This window comes from Cricetulus griseus (assembly GCF_003668045.3).
Source record: "Cricetulus griseus strain 17A/GY chromosome 1 unlocalized genomic scaffold, alternate assembly CriGri-PICRH-1.0 chr1_1, whole genome shotgun sequence".
Taxonomy (NCBI): Eukaryota; Metazoa; Chordata; class Mammalia; order Rodentia; family Cricetidae; genus Cricetulus; species Cricetulus griseus.
This window is the reverse complement of record NW_023276807.1, coordinates 186,259,505-186,282,473: the sequence shown is the minus strand read 5'-3', so window position 1 is coordinate 186,282,473 and position 22,969 is coordinate 186,259,505. Positions and strand designations below refer to the sequence as shown.

The window sequence follows — 22,969 nt, the reverse complement described above, 5'->3', positions numbered from 1 at the left end:
ATCACCACATGGCTGTGGCTTACTGGTACATGGTAAGGTGAATGCCCAAGGAAAGATGCACCCTGCCAATCAATATCCCTGCACTTCCTGGGAGTTGCAAAGTGACCTACTCATTGAGCATGCCTGATGGTTGGGTCTTTCAGATCTTCTCCCTCACCAACTGTAAGGCCTTAGGAAGCCACATAACACTCCTGAGCCTCAAGAACTTGCAGAATGAGGCAGGGAACAGCTGCTTGTGGACTTCAAAGAACTACCAGGGAAGATGGCTGACATTACTTTCCTGGCATAGAGGAGCTGTCTGATGTGTGTGAGTTTCCAGTATGCTCCAGACAGGCATGTGTTAGGCATTAAGGTAAAGAAGGAAAGATCTCAGACCTCAGGTGATGTGGGATGTCCTGTATGCTGCGAATATGTGTTGCTTTTATTGTTGATGAATAAAAATGTTTTGGTCAATGGCTCAGGCTTCTTACTGCCTAGCTCTACATATAACTAACCCATTTTTACTAATCTGTGTATCACCACATGGCTGTGGCTTACTGGTAATGTTCTGGCATCTTACTTCTATGGTGGCTACATGGCATCTCCCCAACTCCACCTTCTTTCTCTCTGTAACTCTATTTGGATTTCCTACCTAGCTGTATTCTGCCCGACCATTGGTCAAAACAGCTTTTTTCATCAACCAATAAAAGCAACATATATTCACAGCATACAGAAGGACATCCCACATTTCTCAGGTAACTCATTGACTACAAGGCACTTGACTTAAGGGTAGAATGCCTAAGGAAGCTGGTCCCCAGAAAGGCCCCTTTCCTGTGCACACATGACAGCACTCTCATTGATAAAGGGTGTTTATTTCCCTCTGTTCTGAGATGAAGCTGAGCCTATGACTGTCTTACTTGGATTGATAAAACACAGTGGAGACAATGTTGAGTTGTCGCAGACCTGAATTTCCAGAAGGCATAAACACTTCTGCTTTTGTGTCTTTTTGAGCCCTAAGCTGTTGTGTGTCCTCCTGAGAATCCACATAGAGACACAGGTAGAGGCCAGATGCAAATGACCCCATAGAGGAGACCCAGAACATACTAACAGCTTGAGATAAGAACACAGGTAGATGACCAAGCTGAGCTAGCTCTTCCATGACCCCTTTTCACATATGCTGACCCCTGAAATGTGAGACTCATTAATGGAGGAGACTTTTAGGGATTTCATGCCAGCCAGTACCATGTGGAACATATCCCCATCCCTATTGACACACAGTGTCATAAGAAATAATGTCACACGATACCTAAAAACAGGGACACACCCTGTTAGGCTACTTCATTGGATGAACATAAAGTGTACTTACAACTTAAGACACCCATCACTGGGCAGTGGGAGCTTAGGGAGTCACTGGTACATGCAGTCTGTCATTGATGGAGTATCAGCCCATGACCCTGGACTGTGATGGCATAGTTATTACTAACTCTGTAGCCCACTTATCCAGTATATTCCATGCCACTATGCTGCATTTCCCTATTCAGCAGCTTTATGCTCACTGTGTCATTGCTCTCTGGGAGAACAGAATGAAGAATAAGAAGTGAAGTCACCAGGGAACATATGAACATGAACCATATTAGGACTATTTTCACTCCACACCAGAGACCACTTACACTCCACTTTCAGAGACCTGCAAAATTTCTACCCTATCACAGTTATGTTCAGATAGCATGAACACCAACTATCATTTCTTCCTAAAACAGATGTTCCCATGGATGAAACAATTGCCTTCAACTATGTTTTCTGGCTGTTGTTTTTAAAAGGATACCCAATCCACAGGGGTGACTGCTTTGAATGCCCCTTGAAGAGTGGTCACAGATCTATTAAGGATCCAAGACACACTGACACCACCCTTCAAGAGGTTCTGACCAGGGTTGACTCTGCTAATCACGGTACACTAGAACCACGGAAAGCCTTACACCAGATGGCACTCTTTAGATAAGCCAGGTAACATAGACAAAGTACATGTGTTCATCAGAAGATACCTGTGGGTGATCGTCAAGGTACAGGCGAGGCAGCAATCTCACCATAATGCATATGATCCCAGGATGCATGATCATGGCATCACCCTCATCCATCCTGCAAAGAGAGAGGAAACAGGACATGTGACATGATTTCTTTAAATCTATTTTTGTGTAGTTCTCTGGATTTTTTTTTCTAAACAGACCATACCCCACATTCTCGGTGCACCACCTAATGACTGAATGACTTTGAACTGATGCATCTGAGCCTAAGGTAGCCAGCTGTAAAATGGAGTTAACAATGTCACATTTCCTTGTAGGGACATAGACACACATCTGCCTCAACTCCTTGGTGCTGAGATTACAAGTGTGCGCTACAACTCTAGCTCATTTTTCTTCTCCCTCTTGCAAAGCAAGAGCTTTAACACTGAGCTGTCTCAATAGCTCCTCAAGGGAAAAAAAAATAAGATTTCAAATGGAAATGGAAAGGGCACACATTCTAAAGTATTTCATTGAGAAGATTCCTGGAATGAAATGCTTACATTACACAAGAAATAAGGTCTTGGATCAAAAATGTCCACCTTCAGATACTATATTTAAAAAGAAAAATGTAAACTCAAAGCAAGTGAAAAAATATAATAATAAAAATAACAAAGATCACTCAGAGAGCAGAGGTGGAGGATTAGAAGCATCTTCCCACTTCTCTGAGACCTGCTCAGTGAGGCAACAGGTGGCCATCCTGAGTAAGTCCTGCTACTTGGCAAACACAAGTCCATACATTTTCATTTCCCCTGGGAAGCTCACCACGCTTCCCAGCCAGCATTTACCTAGTGGTCCAGTGTGTCCCCAGAGGAATGGCAAGAAGCAAGTCCATTGAAAATGTGCGCAGTAGAGGAAAATTATGTATTTCACAAGATGGATAGATGTACAAGGCAAGCCAGAAAGGGACTTGTCATGTCCATCACAGTCAACCAGCAAATACCTAATAGTCAGTGAGAAAGAAGGAACAAAACCACCCAAACATCCAGAACAACTAACCATCCTCAAGAACTGGAAACACTGAAGAAATGGGCAAATTTGTAAATACACACGAACTATCAAATTAAGTCAATAATGTATTAGTAACTCAAACAGATCCATAAGTAATGAAATTGAAGAAGTGATAAAAGGCCTCCCTCAAAGAAAAGCCCATTGCTGGTGAGGTTGTTTGGTTGGTGAAATTGCTGCCATCAAGCATTAAGATCTGAAATTCATCCCCAGAAACTACATGGCAGAAGGAGAGCATCAAATCCCACAAGGTGTCCTTTGATCGCTGAGTTGTACATGCGCTAACATGCATGTACATGCGCTCAGAGGCACACCAAATAAGTTAACTAATAATAGAGCAATAGATGTAATTTTTTAAATATTTTAAGTAAATAAAAAGAAAAGCTCAGACTAACAGATTTGCAGCTTAATTCTGCCAAACTTTTAAGAAAGCTGAAACTAATGTTTCTTAAGCTGTCCCATGGAAGTAGAATAGGGAGGGACAATGACATAGTCATTCTATGAGGTCAGTGTAACCCTGATACCAAAACTGGATAAACATACAACACCACTAACAAAGCTACAGACCAATGTTCCTGATGTGCACAGATACAAAAATGCTCCTGAGAGCACTTGCAAACAAAACTCAGGAGCACATTAAGATATTGTAACCAAATTGGCCATCTGCACAATGAGGAAGTCACCTCCCAAAGATAAAGGTGAACACAAGCTGGTAGGCTTTTCAGTTGTCCTCAGAGCCTCTGTACCAATGAAAGAAAAAAAGAGGGGAAAGAAAGAAAGAGACAGAAAAAAGAGAATAGTGGGGGAGAAAGGAGAGAAGGTAAGGAGCTGTCTCTATGCCTCCTCTGAGACACACCTGAAATACACATGTGTCTCCAGCTACAGGTTAACAGCATGACGATAATTGTTAAATCATTGTATCTGTCATTCGTTTGGCTTTCCCACCACCTGTCCTAAACAGAAGTGAGGAACAGAGTCCCAGGTGAAGACTTCACCAGGAAGATCCCTGTGAAATAAAACAAGCAAACAATAGTGTGGGTATAGAAAATGAAACTCTCATCCTATCAGACACATAAAACTTAACAAAGAAACAAAAGGCTGAGAAGACAAACCACTACAACACCCCCACAAATCCAGTTTCTCAATACCAGAAGCAAAAAAGGATGAGTGAGCTGAAGGGCCAGAGAAATATTGCAGAGTCCTGCTTTTGAAAAGTGTCAGTGGTCACATAGTGGATCGAATGAACAGATGAATGAGATGAAGAAATTAACTCAGGACCCAGACAAGAAAGTTAGCAAAACACAGTAATGAATAATTAACTTCTATCATATGAAGAAAATGGCAATTGCTATTGAGAAAAATGTAAAATGATACAGAAGAGCCAAGAGTGCTTTGTTGGAGACAGATTGAAGGGGGGTACAGACGCCCAGGCAGAAGTAATTTTAAGCAAGGGTGCTGGTATGGCAAAGGCCCTACAGCAGGACCATGCCTGACATATTCATGAACCAGCAAAGGAGCCTGGTTATCACCTGACACCAAAGCCACATACATACAACACATCAAAGACCTACAGCAAAGTATCCTGTATGAACATACATGCAAACCCCCATCCACAGCATTAGTGCTTGGGTGTCTCCTGTAGCATACACCAGGGACTACATACCAGGGCAATCAGGACTTGAGCCAAAAAACACAAGAGTGCTTGCTCAGTTTATGAGAGTCATGGATAAATTACCACACGGGAGAACATGGTCACCTCAACTGTTGAGAACAAAGCATTTGACAAACTCCAGTCCTATTTCATACTGGATACATGAGGGACAGAACACTTCTTCAACATGACAAAAAGCACTTACAAAAGCCTTTGGCTATCATGCCAGATGGCCAGGGCCAAAGGGAGAACCAAAAGTCACTCTAAGCACCAAAATCACTATTTGTAAGATAGAACCAAGGTGAACAGCTCACCTTGCTCAGTTTAAAACTGACAGCAAAGCTACAGTAATCAAAATAATACAGGGTTAGCATGAAGACAGACACAGAAAATAGTGAGATTTAAGGATCCAGATATAAACTTGAACATCTATGGCCACCTGGTTTTCAACAAGGGGTACCATCCCCCATCATGGATGGACTCTTCAACAAATTGTTCTGGGATACCTGGACGGCCACATCTGAAAGACCAGGCTTGTACTCTGCTTTCCACCATACGCAGACGGTAACATAAATGGATCAATGACACAACATAAAAAGTGAAATTATAAAACTTTTAGAAACATCAAGGTAAATCTCCATGATCTTGGATTTGGCCATGGATCCTAGCATATGTTGACACAACCACAAGAAAAAATAAAAGGAAAAAACAAACATAGAACTTGACAAAAATTAAAACACTTTGTATATCAAAAGTCATAACTAAAACATGAAAGGACAACCTATTGAATGGGAGAAAATATTTACAAATAATATATTTGATAATGATCTAATGCCTTCAGTAAATAAGTCACACAACTCAGCAAAGAAGTCCATGGTTTCTACAGCCCCTGGTCTGAAACTGAATTTTCTCCAAAGAATACACAGATATTCATTGAACAACAGAAAAGATATTCAACATAATTAGCCATTGGGGAGATCAAAACCAAAATTGCATTGAGTACACACACTAGGATGGCCATCAATTTTAAAGGAACACTAATGTGGGCAATCATACAGAGAATGAGAACCCTCATAGACCACTGACAGGGTGTGGAGCTGTCTCAGATGCTGTGGGAAAAACAGTTGACAAGTCACCATCTGACCTAGCATTTCTTCCTAAGTATATTGCCAAAAAATTAATATAAGGATACAAATATAAATGCATAAATATTCACAGAAACACTGTTTACAATGGCCAAATGGTAGAAGCAATCTAGTGTGCCCTAACACCTTCATGGATAACCAAACTTTGGTGTATATACACAATGACATAGTATTTATTGATCCAATAAGAAAGAGTAAGTCCGTTGCATTCCTTTATGACATGAATGAACTTCCAAAGCATTAGCTTATTGTGAAAGAAGCCAGATCAAAAGAAAGGACCACCTATATTTTTCTGTTCTGCTCCATAACCCAAACAGGTAAAACCACAGAGTCAGAAAGTAGATTGTTGGCTGCCCAAGGGTTAAGGAAAGGAACAAGGAAGGTGGGTGTAAGGATTCTTGATTATGCTGGCCTGCCCCTGTCATCTGGCAGAATGCACTCAGGCAGTACTCTGGTCAGCCCAGTGTTCCATGACTAATAGTCCATATGCAGGTGTAAAGGACCCCTTTAAAAGAAAGACCCCTGCTCTCTATGCTCTCTTTCCGGCTCCTCTCTTTCCCACTCCTCTCTTTGCTGCTCTCTTTCCAACTCTTCCCTGGGGCAGACAGGACTTTTCCTGTCTCCCTCTTCTCTTCTGTCCTCTCTCTGTCTCTGTGTCTCTTTACCTCTTTTCTCTTTCCTCCCCCCTCCCTTCCCTTTCTGATAAAACGTCTCATTTAAGTTCTGTCTGCCTGGCATGTTTGTCAACCACCTCGATCAACCTCACCTGCCATGGAATCCTCCACAAAGGTCCCCCACTCAAGACTCTCCCCAAGCTTGATCATAACAGTAGGTGTATGGGCACAACTTGGGGGTGATTAAAATATTTGAGATCTGTATAAAGGAAGTCATCACCTGATTTTGTGAATACATGAAATACCCCTGGACTGTTCACCTGACAATGTGAATTTCACCTTATTAAAAATTAGAACATGTATAAGGTATTGTTAAAGAAGAAGACATTTAACAGCCTCAAGGGCAAAAGTTCTCAACTCTACTTTGCTTACCAATCACAGTGGGGACTTTTAAACGTCTGATTCCTGGAGCTGGAGAGACAATTTAGCAGGTAAGAATGCTTGCTGTTCTTGCAGAGGACCTGAGTTCAGTTTCCAACACCCATGTCAGTAGTTTACAACTGCCTGTAACTCTAGCCAAGGGGATCCTGTGCCTTTGGCCTCCGTATATGTGCCCACGTGCATGTGTGCGCGCAAGCACATGATTAAAAACAAATTAATCTTAAAATGAATAAAGAATGAAATTAGATTCCTAAACCCCAACCTCAGAGCTGTGTTCTCAAGCAGCTTTCTGCAAGTGACTGACACCAGGACCTGACTGGGTTTGTGATGAGGGCCAGGCAGCCAGTGGAAGCTTCTGGGAGGAGTGACATCTAAGTAGGGGTATGAGACACAAGATGCTATTGTCCAGGTGACAGACACTATATGAAGAATGGCACTGGGTAGAGGGAAGGATATGTGTGTAGTTTAGCAGAGAACATGACTGTGAGATCCCAGATAAGGCTAGGGGCCAGGTAAGCACTAGAGACTTCCAGGTGGAAGAAGCAAGGTTATATGTATACCTTTCAAAGGCCAATGTCACCTCGCTCAGCCATCAAACTCACATCAATCACTGACATTACCTACACTGATTTGAAATATATAGCCAAGGCCTGGGAAGATTGCTCAGTGGGCAGAGCACTGCCGCACATATGTGTGGACTGGGATTGAGTCCTTAGAACCTATGGGGTCCACCTATGATCACAGCACTTGGGAGGCAGACACAGGAGGTTCCTGAGTAAGCTGACTAATGAGCTCTCTGTTCAAGTAAAAGACCCTGCTTCAGGGTACAAGAGTGAGTGGGGAAGTGAAACTCCATGTCAATCTCCGGCCCCAAATCAGTGTGTGTGCCCAGATATGAGAACATGCATAGACACATGCACTTACGCCTACACCATGCACACACTCACATGCATGCACACTCAGAGAGTTAATATATATCCTTAAGGTGACACTGTTGGAGCACTAATGATTAGGATAAGGCTACAAGATGACCAACAGCAAAGGAAGACAAGAGAAGAGAATGCCCACAGGCTCTGCCCTAAAGAGCACCCATGGAAACCTTTCCATTACCTGGTGCATGTCACATTGCCATTAAAAATATCATGTCCCCTTTATGAACATAAACAACAGCCACAATTTAAGCTCAGTCATATGTGTTTGGGATTGCGACATTGGCAGGCATAAGGAATTAAAATCCACCTCATCAGACTGGAATCAAAATCCAACAGCCTGGCCAGGGCCAAGGAGAACAAAGGCTAGGTAAGGCACAAACCAGGAAGGGGAGGGCGATCCCTGATTGGAAAGCACTTCCTTCTGGACTCTAGAAAGGCCCCAGAGAGTGACTCTGTAACTCCCCTTCCTGTCACACCACAACCCTTTGCTGGACACACTTCCATACCCAGCCCTATCCGTGGAAAACAGAAAGGCCTCATGTGAGGATGGGGCTAGGATCCTGGAGCCACATTCCTCTCTCTGCTCCACTGATGTCCACTGCATTGTGCACTGGCTGCTGAGAAGCACATAACCCCTCCCAGACAACAGCATCTAGCGCATTCCAGCAAGGTCAGCGATCTACATGTGAGGTTGTGGCCATTCCAGCAAGGTCAGCGATCTACATGTGAGGTTGTGGCCACATGCTTTTCAAATAGTTGTGTTCTGTGATGTGCAGTGTGCGTGTGTGTGTGTGTGTGTGTGTGTGTGTGTGTGTGTGTGTGTGTGTGTGTGTATGATACATGGATATGGTGTGTGATGTGTACCGCATATGTGTCTTGTGTATATTGTTCCTATCTTGTATATAGCATGTTTGTTCATAGAAATAACACTTTATGTACTTTGAAAAACACAACTATACTTTCAAATTATGTAATATGTAACTTCTGTTTTGTTGTTATTTTAAAGATCTTTTCTAAAGTGTTTTTAATTTATTTATTGGGGGCACTTCTATTATGTGAAAAAGATTTCTTAAATTGTAGATGCTACACATATTAAATGAACCCTTGCTGTGAAGAGGCCAGCAAGGCACCTGGCACACATGTGCTCATAAAGCTGTGATGGTTCTAACCCCCTGCTGTCTCCCATAACCCTCTCCTCACCAGGGTCCCTCCCAAGTCCAGAAAGTGAAGATGCAAACAGTTGTTCCAAAAAACACACCCAGCACTAAAGCACACAGCCAGCCTGACTCCAGCTCCCACAGCCTCTTCCTCTAATCACTGGAGAGTGGATTGGCTCTGCAGAAGAGAGAACAGAGAGGCCTCCTGCCCCAGGCGATTCAGTGGCCGGCCTAGTGGGGCAAAGATGGATAGCCTGACTGTGATTCCCAGCCTGCCTGTGGCCCTGCCCTCTACTCCATGGCTCTCGAGGGTTTCACTTCCTGTTCCTAAACACCAGTAAAGGTCAATGCTAACCATTTGTTTTACTGAAGGAGAATTATCTATTTTCGAAATGTAACCCTTAATACATCTTAAAATTACTCACTAAACCAGTATGACACCAGACATGGGTGTCTTCTATAAAGAAGCTGCATGGTGTCGTCGTCACCCCCCCCCCGCCAAGAACACAGAGATAGGGATTTCCTGAAAATAAATGATCCTCAGCACAAATACAAGAGTGCAGCGCATGGGAGTCTGGCAAGCCCTGCTGATACAGACAGCCACCAACTCCAGCAAGCATTTCTATAGTTTTATAAAGTCAAGATAGCCAAAAAGAGATGGCTTTCACTGAGACCTTAGAAGACACAATTAAAAGTCACAACCCACACAGGAAACCTTCAAATACAGCCACAGACATAGAATCAGACTCTCAAAAGACACAGAAGACAAAGTCATTATGGTTCGTGTGGTTGAAGAAATAAAAGAGACAGAAATGTGAGCCAAGGAAAGGTCATAAGATCATAAAGTTGATTTGTAAAAGACAAAGCAGTGTGTGTGTGTGTGTGTGTGTGTGTGTGAGAGAGAGAGAGAGAGAGAGAGAGAGAGAGAGAGAGAGAAACAGTGCATCCTTTAAATTTTGAAACAAAGCCTAAAAAGCTAGTGGTGTACATTAAATTAGACATAGTTTATAGAAGACTTGATGAGTTGGAAGAGAGACCAAAATAAACTCCAGAAAGACTACCTAGAGATGTGGAGATGGAAAGAGAGGGTGGCTAAGACATGGAGGAAGGAGGGATAGTGAGGTCCATATCTATCTTAGTTATAAACATCTAGTGTTTTGTGTGTGTGTGTGTGTGTGTGTGTGTGTGTGTGTGTGTGTGTGTGTGTGTTTATTATGGTTTTTGAGACAGAGTTCCTCTGTGTAGCCCTGGCTGTCCTGAAACTCATTTTGTACATCAGGCTGGCCACAAACTCAGAAGTCCACCTGCCTCTGCCTCCCGAGTACTGGGATTAAAGGTGTGTACTAACACCACTAGGCTGCAGTGTCTTTTTTTTAAGTTAGAAAAGGGTAATAAAATTATATATAGAATTGATGACATAGCAGTTTCAATGGATGTCAATCAAGCAGAATGAAGTTTTACAACAATCCTCACCAGAATCCATGGGTTGAGGCTACAAAACAGAAACACCACAGCTCTTTAAAGAGCCTGAAGGAAGCCGCTGGAAAATTCATTTCTGTTGCTGGCAAAGATTTTTCCAAAGAAAAGCAGATTAGCTAGTAGCCACAATTGAAATCAATAAATCAATAGTTAAGGGGACCTTGTATGTGCTCCAAGAAAAAAAAAACTGTTGGTCCAAAAGTACATACCAAGCAAAATTATCTTCCAACAATTAAAGAGAGAATATTTTTTCATACTAATAAAACTTAAGAGTGTTTATCACAAATAGACCTTAGAGGAAAAAAAGCTCCAATAGTGTTCTATGGGGAAACAAAATAATATCATATTAAAAGGTGCAGGTACAAGGAAAAATGGGGTATGAGAAGTACATAGTCTAAATAATACATAGAGAGTCTAAATAAATATATGGGAAGTCTAAATAAACTATGAATAAAACAGTAGATAGCAGATTTGAGAGGTTAACTGAAATAAGGTAGAACTAAACTACAAATCAGCACTAATATACAAGTTACAAACTTGTGCTAAGAGATTTATGGTTCTTTCTGTATAATAGAAAAGGCAATGAAGATAAGATTTATGAAAAGACCTACTAAATTACTTCAGGTAGTCACTAAAATACTAAGCCTGGAGGCTATACACTAAATATTAATAGATGGAAAACATTCAGTTAAATATCCAGCTATTCAGATACAAAGAAAAATAGGTCAAATATAAAAATAACAAAATATCCACTCTCCACTTTGTCATTTTATACTGGATATACATCTGAATAGAATAAAATTACATCCACATCACTCACCCTGTCAAAAAAAATCAATTTGAAATTAAATGTCTTATTTTAAAACCTGAAACATGGGTGCTGGAGAGATGGCTCAGTGGTTAAGAGCACTGATTGCTCTTCCAGAGGACCCAGGTTCAATTCCCAGCACCCACATGGCAGCTCACAACTGTCTGCAAATGAAATAAAAATGAGTAAATATTTGAAAAAAAAAAAAACTGAAACATGAAACTTCTAAAGGGAAACATGCTATTGTTCCAAGCAAGACTTTCTGAGCAGAGCTCTAGTAGCACAGGAAATAGTTTCAAGAATTGGCAAATGAGATTATTTAAAATTAAAGAACTTCTCTGTAGCAAAGGGAACCATCATGAAAGTGAAAAGGTGACAGTCTACAGAAGAAGATAAAACTCTACCGGCTGTGTTTCAGACAGAGACTGGTAACTAGAACACAGGAACTGCAAAAAGTAAGAAACAAAGTTTCCAATCAATAAAATGATCTAATGAAAAGGCGGTTCTCAAAAGGAGAAATACAAAGTGCCAATAAGTATCTTTTTGAAGTGTTCAACATCCTTAACCTATAGAGAAATGCAAATTAAAACTTTCGTAGGATTCCATTTCACCCCACTTAAAATAGCTAACACACACACACACATACACACACACACCTGATGACAAATGTTGGCACCTACTTGAAGGACTTATAATTATGTTTGTGGGAATGTAAACTTGTGCAACACTATGGAAATCAATGCAGAGGATTCTCAAAACACAACAGCTAGAACTAGCCTAAGACCACGCTACAACAGTCTCATGCACATTCCTAAAGAACTTTGTCCTAAAGAACTGGCACATACATGTTTACTATTGCTTTATTCACAATAGCAAGGAAATTAAATCAGTCTAGATGTCGATCAACAGACGAGTGGAAAATGACAATGTGATACATGTACAAAATGGAAATTTATTCAACTACAAGGAAAAATGAAATTTTCAGGACAATTAATGGATGAAAAATACTTTGTTAAGTTAGGTAGCCAAGGCTCAAAAGACAAATGTTTCCGGTGTGTGTGTGTGTGTGTGTGTGTGTGTGTGTGTGTGTGTGTGTTTGCAAATGTGAGTAGAGACAAGGAAACTAGAATAGTCTGTGAGATGGGCCAGAGAGTTTCAGAGTGGGAAAGTTGTAGGCTACATGAGATGTAAAAGTGGAGAGGAAAGGTTGGGGATGGAAAGGTATAGGGAGATGGGGAAAGGGATGGGGGGGGGCGGAGAATCAGCCAAAAGTAAGTTATATATGAAATTGCCATAACGAATCATGTTACTTTGTATGCAAATTAAAAATAAAACATTAATTGATACACACTCCCCAGTATAGAGGTTTTTAATGTATCATTGTTGACAAGTGGTATGCCAAGTTGATTAAACAATTTAATGACATGGGAAAACAAGTACAAATTTGGTTAAATGGTCAAAAACTGAACATTGTTCTAACAATTAGAGGATTGCATTCTTTCCAGGCCCATGTGGAGTACCTGTGAAAATTTACCACCTTTATGGCCATGGAGGTGGCAAAGGATAAGCAGGGCTGGTCTGTAACACTGCAAATGTAAAGACCCAGCAGACATCCCAAGGAATGCAGAAAACACAGAGCTGCATAACAATGTCACATCAACTTACTGGACATGAAATATAAAGGACACAGAAAACGCACAGATTTAAAAGAGCCTGAGATTAATCTCCTAATGATTCAAGGCAAGAAAACCCATTAATAGACCAAATTATCCACGAAACAAAAATGCCTTATGATTGTCTCAGTTTGTGGAGACTTACCACATATCCCTCTCACCTCTGGAAAATGGGGACCTTCTCTGGACAAACTGTAGTGTCTCCCAGGAGACATCACTACAATAGTAACATCACCTGTCTTTGCTGCTTGTGTGGAATGAAAAGAGGGCATCAACTTACTGGTATTACATCTTAGCCATACACGGAAAGACAAAGTATGTTTTCTCTAACTTGTGGGCCTTAGAATTCCTTAAAGACATGTAAATCCAGAAGGAACATTAGAGAGGTGAGGTAGACAGTGTACTTGGAGTGGTAAATGACACTAGGATGAAGGACAAAGCACATGGTATGTTTGGAAAAAAATGCTTCTTGTAGAACCTAATTCAGTGTGCAGTGAATTTACATCACTAAAACATTGCGAATAATAAAATAAGTAAACTATGATATCTTTTACACACTGCAAAAGAATTTTTAAACTAATATTCAAAATGGGTGGGGATGGATCCTCACATCCCTTGCTTTAGTGGAACTATGTTTTGCGGTTAAATGTTTTTGTGAAAGTCTGAGGCATGGAGCAGATTGGCATGTAGGAAGGAAAAGGATGTCTTTGCTAGGAAAAATGGAAGTGACACAAAAGGCCAGGGAGAGCCCTGTGGTTGGACCCTGTGGTTTGTGCTCTAACAAAATGAAAAAGCTCACCCAAGCCCGTGGCAACACTCTGGGAAAGAGACAAGGCCAAGGTTGCTTGAATACTCAGGAAGACCCCAAGTAAGCACTCACAACTCCCAGGAGCACAGGGAATCCTAGAGGAGGAAGTCTATCTCCGTGGAGGCCTGCTCTTACCTTCCAGGCATCCTGAAGCCTTGCAGGCTCTTGTACATATCAACAGACTCATCCAGTCAAACTTGCTATTAGCTCCCAGGATAGATGAACTTGGAATCCTTTAGCACAGTCAGTTTGTAGCTTGGCCTGCCTACCTACTATACACACAGGGATGGCTGTATAAGAAAGGAATGGGCCCCAGACACACTGGTGACCCACAGCAGAAACAGCCATTCCAGTACTAACCTCTCCTCCAGGTCTGGCCACTGCTTGAATTTGCCTTGGCGGCCACTGGCATCTCCCTTTTGAGCATCCACGGAAGGCTCCTGCCCAGCCCTGGCCGGCTCCATCAGGTCCCTGCGGAGGTGAAGGGTGCCACTGGCCATGTTGTCTAGGAAGCTGAGGATCTGCAGGCAGCTCTGCACCCTGGGTGGGAACGGGCAGCTTGAGGAAAAGGCACAGCTTAGAAAATCCATGAAGGGCCTGGCCTTCATATCAGATGAGGAGAGCCGCTGGGCACCTTCCTCCTCTGGGGCGCCAAAACAGCCCAGCAGACAGAGGTCCTCCGCCAGTTTCTCAAAGAGCCCATTGCTCCTGAAGAAGTGCCCATTGACCGGGTCCAAGTGCAGTGCAGCAGACACCACACAAAGGGTGTGCAACACCAACTCCAGGGTCTGGCTGGGGGACACAGCACCCCATGTTGGCACCGCAGGCACTTGGAGGGACCCTTCCAGGTCAGAAAGCAGGGACAGCAGTCCATTGAACCCACTGGAGACTCGGAATGCAGCATGGCCCTTGGGGGTCTCCAGGATCCGAAGCAGAGACTGAAAGAACAAGCAAATAAAATGAGTGAAATCCAGCAGGCAGGTCAAGGCCACGTACAAACACATCTATCCAGGTCCAGCCTTCTTAGTTACAAACAGCAGAAACTTGGTAAGCTAGATGAACAGTTCTCAAATATCGAGAGGTCAGTCTTATTTTTTCAGTTGTTATTTTAGGTTGTCCATGTGTGCCTTTTCTCCAAGGGTGCTTTAAAGGGCAATCTGCCTGCTAGCATCGTTGTGTAAATGCTTTTCCCTAACAGCGGTTCTCAATCTGGCGGTCACGTATCAGATAGTTACATCACAATTCATCACAGTAGCAAAATTACAGTTACAGCAATGAAATAATTTTATGGTTGAGGGTCACCACAACATGAAAAACTGTATTAAAGGGTCGCAGCATTAGGAAGGTTGAGAACCACTACTCTAGAATGAGTTTTGACCCCTGGTCCACAGCCCCCTCCACACACACAACTTCTGAGAAGTTGTCTCAGCTTGCCAACAAACTGGGGCTCTATTTAATAAGGAACCACACCAGACTCGCTCATCCCAAGAGAATTCATCTGCATTTAATTCTCTATGTGAGGAATGCGACATCTCTTCCAGGTGCAGGAGACACATAGTGACATTGTAAAGCTTCAGCTTAGTATCCTTTATCTTCCCCCTCATTCAAGCAGCAGGGCTCTGCCACATAAGGAGAGAGAGTAAAGGCAATCTACCCAGGAGCAGGCCGAAAAGATGAGGATTTCCAGAAGGGAGGACAAACCTTCCAGGGAGCAAGATAAATGGCTACCAGCAGCCTAGACCCTGTGTGGGAAATGCAGCTCAAGTGTTAGAGTACACACAGAATCTACCCATCTCCAGGTGGTTGAGACATCTACAGAAAAACTGTCAAGTACAACCACCACCCATAGTATGTAGTATGTAATAGATATTCCATAGATGGATGAGAAGAAGAATGAGAAGAGAGGGAAGGAGGGAGGGAAGGGAAGGCAGGGAAGAAAAGGGAGGGAGAGGAAGGGAGGGAGGAAATGAAGTAGGTATGGACAAGTTTACCAGATATACTTAAAGCCTGGGCATTGACCTCTAAGATATCAAGCACTGGAGCCCATCTGAAACCAGACGTCATCTCTGGCATGTTTTTGGATAGCAATGGCCTTTGTGTAGTAGATTATGGAGAGCAGTTTGAGATACTTTATTCTTTTTGAAAGTTAATGCTGTGCTGAATCAAGGAAAGGGACACAGTTCAGAATCAACTCTTGGATCCTTGAGATATGTTTCAAAGGTCTAAAATGAAAGAGACCCCTCCACTTTAGGCTAAGAGCCAATGCTGTGACTTAATGATACAGCTTAGGATGGTGACCCAAACTTGACAGGCGGAAGTCAACAGAGAGAGAAACCAGAGTTCCCAAAAACAAAAGACCCAGACCAGTCCTTCAAGACAAACAAACGTGGCCTGAGCTAGGTTCCTCCAGAAGGATGATGCTCAGTAAATATGAGAGCTCATGGTACACACTGGGCAAGGTCCTTGTTTGTATAGACAGGGTCACAGCTACCTGCCATTATCTCTGGAAACCCCGGTCTGCACAAGCAACTTGCCCCCAACTAAGAAGCATTTCTTCAGCTAAACAGGGAATTCACTCTAACTGTGCAGTAAGTGATAGTTTAAGCCTCTTCCTCCTAAATGACGTTCCACACAGCAGTCCTAGTATGAAAATCATATGGTATGTGCCATAAGAAAAATAAGTCAGTCACCAAGACATTATAAGGCCCTATAAATGCTGACATAAAACAGTATATATTTCTATGAGAGCTTCTAGAGGCTCATGACCATGTGGGCTTTCAAGCAAAAGGAATGAAGAAAGCCCTTTTGTTTGTCACATAACCCAGGCCAAAGCAAATGCAAAGGGGAGGATGATTTAAAAGGAAAACTTGATAGATGGTGGCTAATTGTCTGAGCACTGGACCTAGATCCTCATAGGAAGCAAATTCCAGTATCCAAACTTCACCAGACACGGCTAAGAACAGTTCCATCTGTCTTTCCAAGAGTGGTGAGAATAGATATTTTAAAGGAGAATCAACCCAACAATAATCTTTACCCATGATCTGTGTCTCTCAGTGGGTGTCACCTAGATGGCTACTTTCTTTCCTCTGGTTGGGAGGGGGAGGAGAAATAGCTGCCCTTAATTGTTGCTTTGTTCGATTTATTAAATTCCGGGTCATTATCTAAAATGGGGGTAATCTCATTAGAATGTAGACTGCTCTATTATTTCTTGGGATGGGGTTAATTTCATATTTGCAGAGTCATAAAGTAAAGAGTCCAAAATCCAATTACAAAGGCTTAATTTCATAGCAACTAAAGAGAAACATTTCTATCATAAAGGAAAATAAATATTTCGGGACTTCGGGAAATGATTTGTCAGGAGCTAGGGGCCTAGGAGGAGGGGTCTCCATTACTGTCATTCAACTTTGCATGATAATGCATCACACCAGGTTCCAAGTCTGCAGAAAGGAATAAATTGAATCAACAGAAGTCAAAGTAATCAGGGTAGGGTTGACACATTTCAAGAAAGGTCAGCCTTAAGCGCATTTTCTCATTCTTAACTCAGTTACCATGTCATCGGCTCTGAGTTAGTATTCCTCTAGCCCGAATCTATAAAATGGATGTCTGCTGCATGGCGCTAACTGTGTTAGGACTAACAGGATTTATTTCACATCCTATTATTTGTTATTCCTCATAATTTTCCATGTGTCATGCTGGAAGACTGGTGAGGTAATGTGATTAAGCTCCGAGTTGAACAGCTAAATGTATATTAGCAAATCAATCTGAATTTGTGCATAACCCAATCACAATCCCTCTGGCCACAGGGAGGAAATTCATTTGCTTACATTATCCTTTAACTCCATTATCCTTTGCCAGAATTGGTGGTATAGTCATACGGCTTTGGTGTTGGTACAGAAGTGCCATTGGATTCTGGAAGCATCTATCCTGAGGTGGCCTTCTATATATATATGATGTGACTGCCCTCCAGAGATGGCAGCCTTACTGGAAAGAACACTGCCTGCCTCCTTGCCTCAAGTCCCAAAACTCCACAGTGGATCCCCTTATCTTCTATCTGACCCTCTGTGGAAAGTGTATCTATCCCCTAGGCACAGCCAGCCTTCAGCTTCTGAAATGGCAATCCAGCCAGAGAGAGCTCATTTCACATGGATGTTTTTGAAGCTGCAAAGAGTTCTCAGATGATTTCAAAACAATCATAGATTCCTCATCAGATTCTGGGGAACATTCACTAGCTACTACTCATGAACTCAGAATCTGGGCTAGGCTCTGGGGACCTAGTCCTCTCTACCACCCACTGGCAACTCCAGAGGCCTCCTAACTACCCAGCAGAGCCTTGGAATGAGGAGAAGGTGGGAGGAGAGCCTGTGGGCTCTGACTTTGTTAAATAAGCTCACAGAGGGCTCATTCCTTATGAACTCTCTTGATGCTGTGATTCTGAAATTATATTGAATCTGTAAAACACCATAATGGTTTTGCATTGCTAATTCTAGAAGTTCCGTCCTATTACCCAGGGGCTAACACTCCAATAAGATGTCTCTGGGCTACAGAGTAAACAAGATGAACTTGCTTTGAGCAAGACAGAGCACTCTCCTCTGCATTGGATGAAAGCTCCTTTCTGTTTCCAGCACAGTCAAAGCAGAGCTTCTGTTTGGATTTCACTGCAAACATTTCAGAATTAATTTTTCACCCATTGGAAAACCAAAGTTCTGGCTGTGGTCCTATCTTCCCAGTTCCTATCAGAACACACAAATCCAGCCAACAAAAGCTTGACAATGTAGAGGGGTTGCTGGGCTTATCACTTGAAGCCCTCTGGATGCTCCTGCTTCAACCAGGAGAGAACTAGCCCATATCAGTCTCAGGTCTTTCTCAGCACTAAATTTCAATGGATGTTTTGCCCTTCTCTGGTTCTAGCTATTGGATCCCACTGCCTCTCTCAAGCTGGGCAAACCCTCTACTGCAGAGCCTTACCCCAGCCCTCTTAATCTATCTTTGCTCACATCATTATGGTATTAATATGTCTTTCAAAAGACATTTGTCTTTCCTTTTTTTGTTGTTGTTTACTAGTAATCTCTTTCTCTTATTTTTTACCCAGTAATTAAATTATTACTTGAGTTGTTATCATCCATGAAATGCATAATTATGATCATGGTGTCATTCTGCCTTGAGCCTCTTGGGATACCTTAAGAACTGAGTATTTCGCCGGGCGTTGATGGTGCATGCCTTTAACCCCAGCACTCGGGAGACAGAGGCAGGTGGATCTCTGTAAGTTCAAGGCCAACCTGGTCTACAGAGCGAGTGCCAGGATAGGCTCCAAAGCTACACAGAGAAACCCTATCTCGAAAAACCATAAAAAGAAAGAAAGAAAGAAAGAAAGAAAGAAAGAAAGAAAGAAAGAAAGAAAGAAAGAAAAAGAAAAAGAACAGAATACTTCAGGGTAGACCAGACGATAATAGGAGTAACTCCCTCAGTACCTGGACTCTGCAGAGAAATAGATGGGAAGACCCAAACACCACACTCCTCACATTAAAAAGGATAGCAGAGGGAGAGCCACAGCCAAGCCAGTTAGGTTTCCACATAGAGTTCCTCAGTAACCAAATATGACAAGTTCAGGAAACAAGAATGTGTTTCTTTTGTGTTGTGTCACATACAGAGTTAACAAGTTCTGCTTAAACCTCCAGGGTAGTATTTGCATTTTTGTTCCTTCACTCAAACACTATAAAACAAAGAGAACCTAAAAGAAACAAAAGTTACCAGTTGATAGTTCAGCCATTAAAGGCTCAGGATCACAACTGAAAAGACAAAATAAATAAAATCTAAAAATAAAAGCTTTTTGTAGCTCTGGTTTTTCCTGGGCCTCTCTGTACAGATCAGACAGGCCTTGAACTCTGAGATTTGCCTGGGATTAAAGAAATGCACCACCATACCAGTCCCAAAAGAAAATTTTTAAAAGGCATAAGCCACAAAAGAATAAAGTAAAAAGAAGCAAAAAAATAATATATAAGAGGATGGTAAATTAATGTAGTATATATTTTCTTGAGCTACTTTCAGACAATTTGATGATTATTGGTCATAATACAAAAATAAATACTTCTCTCTGCTATACACATTCGATAACACAGACTGCCATGTCCATTTTTGTCCCTGCCCCTACAGCTTTGACTCTCTTGAGCTTCCTTCCCAGCTCACAAACTCCCCTCTGTGAGCCCCCAAGACCAGGTACAACTGCATTGGTCTTGCCTATCACTCTTTTCCCACAGCTGCCAGCACCCACTAGTATCTACCCAGAGCACCCACTACTCTCCCTGAGGTGTGACCAGCACTTATGTATTATGAGCACTGTTCCTTAAGCTCCCAGATAGCAATGGCTCTGTCTCAATTCTAATATGTGCTCCAAGCACTCTCACCAGACTGGGTCAATGGTAGATGTAATGGAGTCAGCACAGAACCTATCAGGTCACCACTGATTCACACCCTACTTTCATGATATAAAGTGATGCTAGAAAGTTGCTGCCAGTCCAAGGACTACATTTCCCATCAACCCTTGCAGCTAAGTGAGTCCTGCTCAAATGCCTGTCCAAAGAAAACTGAAAAGATGTTAGAGTATGATAATTCCAGCCTGAATGAATATGTCTTATGCCATTCCCTCTAGCCTGTCTTTCCTTATCTTTTAGCTGAGTTAAGTGTCCCAGTGATAGCTGTCCCTGAATTGCAATCCCAATTGATTCCCCCAAAAGACAAATTTAAGGCCAGATATGAGGGTGCACACCTGGAATCCCAGCACTTGGGAGGTAGAGGCAGAAGAAACAGGAGCACAAAGTAATCCTTGACTACATAATGAGTCTGATGCCAGCATGAGCTACATGAGACCTTGTCCCAAGAAATGTTTGTGTCAGGTAACTGAGTATATGGGACTTATTTATTACAGCAGCTGTAACTGCCTGGCACAACACAATGAACCAATGCACAAACAAAGGTGAATAACTTGGTACATAGACTTTAGAAAGACAATTACAGAGGAGGACTTGACCTCACCTTGAGAAGATCCAGCTTCAGCTGCAGCTCCCCCTGGGTAGACGAACACAAAGCACCTACAATGATGCTCATGTACTCCTCTGCATTGATGACTGAGAGCTGTTCTAAGATGCTGAGCGAGGCCCCTCGGTAGCACTCATCATCCAGGAAGATCTTGATGAAGGGCACCATGCCATGATCTTTTAGGACAACTGGGAACAAGACAGACAGGAAAGGTTGACCTGGGCACTGTAATTCCATCACAAGGAAGGCTTTTTCTTTCAACTTCCCATGTCCATTATACTTCATTCTCTCTTTGGTCCTCTGATAAATAGTTTTACAATACACACCCACAATGAATTAATGGGAAAGAAGTCTCCATGTCATTATCGAGGAGCTTGTGGTCTGACAAAAGAGATTGATTATACTCTGGCTATTCTGGAATTCACTCTGTAGACAAGGTTGGCCTCGAACTCACAGAGATCCACCTGCCTCTGAGTCCCAAGTGCTAGAATTAAAGGAGTGCTTTTAGTGTTTTACTCTGTGGTTTAACTTTAAAAACTCATCTCTAATCAATGAATCAGAGTACCAACAGGTTTTTCATAAAAAGAGGGGAAAGGGAATGTTGTGGCCACATTAATTTAGAAAATACTACATTAAGCAGCATTTCTTTGCCTACCAACTTCATTATAAAATATTAAGAAGTGTCAACCGAGGTGTGTATTTTACAGATGGTCACTAAGGATCAACCAGCACATGCACCTTAGCCACCACGTTGGTACTGACTACTCCTTGAGTATTGCCTTTGAACACTGAAAGGTAACTCAAAATTCGTGTTTGGTTGAAGACAGACAGGGTAAGGCTAATACTATCATTACCTGCATTTCGAACAGAGCCTTGCAGAAGTGCGACCACAGTGTTCAGCATGACGCAGGTGAGTTCCCTCTCTGGATCCTGCACACCAGGACTGGGCTCTTTGTGTCCTGACACATTCAAGGATAAATACATATGTACTAAGTCTGCACAGTAAAATCCACAATCTCTCCCTCCTTTGGTGCCCTGCCTTCCTGAAGAGATGTTAGTGCAATACTTCCATTAGAAGGGAGCGTGCATCCAGCTCTGAAGATACAACCCTGAAAACCCAACCTCAGTGGTTTTCCAACTTGAGCACATCAGAAAATTCAAAGAACTATGCTGAGCCTGCCCCTTCCTTGGAATTGATGGGTTTGGAGATCCTAGATGAGACCAGGTAATTCTTGTTTTTAACACGTTCCTAGATGAGACAAATGGGCCTATGGAAGCAACCACTCTCTGAGAAGCATTGCCCTCAATGACAAATCAAACCCTGCCACCTTGATCTTCCCCTTACAGCCTGTCACTCATGTCTAGAAGGGACAGCTGCAAGCTCATCAGCTGAGCTAAGAAGCAACTTAGGGAGTCTGAAACAGAAAGATGGGCCACTAGATCTTTGAGACCCAAACTGGGCTCTTCATCCACCTCTGATTCCCACTGCTGGGAAATTATCAAAACAAATTGGAAGTTTACCTCCTATTTAGGGGATTAAAAATAAGTAAACAAATGAGAACAAGAATTTATTTACCAGAGACAGAGTGTGTAAGAATCAATAGGTCACATTTAAGAGTACAAAGTAAGACTGGAAACATTAGCTCACAGAAAAAGCTAAACTCCTCTGGGAATGCTGGTAAGCTGCAATTGGATCAAAGAGTGGATCTGATGTTAAGTTGCTGCAAAGCATCATCTGTCTAGGGTGCTATGGGAACACGGAAGGAGAGTGTGTACTGCCATCCCTTTAAACACCAAGGAAAGCAAGGGAGCTGATAACCTCATGCAAGAGGGGATTAAAGACAAGAAGTTAGATATGGTTGGGATGCTTCTCCCAAAGCCCTTGCTGTGGGCTTAGTCTCTAACTCACACATTAATGGTATTTGGAGGTGCATCCTTCAGGAAGTAATTAGCATTGGATGGAATCACAAAGGTGGGGTGTGTAAGCTGAAAGAATTGCTCTGTCTCATCATGTAATGCTCTTTAGTGAGTTATAATAGAGCAACAAAGGCCTTCTCCATATGCTGGCACTGTGATACTGGGCTTGCCAACCTCCAGAACTATAAGCCAAATAAACTTCTATTTGGGAAAATAGCTCAGTGGTAGGGCACTAGACTGCAAGTAAACTTCTATTCTTTATACATTT

At 42.3% G+C, this 22,969-nt stretch overlaps 1 protein-coding gene across 6 annotated transcripts in view; it reads right to left on the bottom strand.

The window, feature by feature from the left end:
• The window catches only part of Wdfy4 (WDFY family member 4), a 233,016-nt gene that overhangs the window by 166,274 nt on the left and 43,773 nt on the right, over positions 1-22,969 (bottom strand). For all 6 annotated transcript variants that reach the window (XM_035452663.1, XM_027389479.2, XM_027389481.2 and 3 more), the window contains 4 exons: positions 21,639-21,743; positions 20,782-20,972; positions 14,113-14,690; positions 2,022-2,115 (listed from right to left, as the gene is read on the bottom strand). In XM_035452663.1, the coding sequence (XP_035308554.1) occupies positions 2,022-2,115; positions 14,113-14,690; positions 20,782-20,972; positions 21,639-21,743 (968 nt within the window). The remainder of the gene's footprint in view (positions 1-2,021; positions 2,116-14,112; positions 14,691-20,781; positions 20,973-21,638; positions 21,744-22,969) is intronic.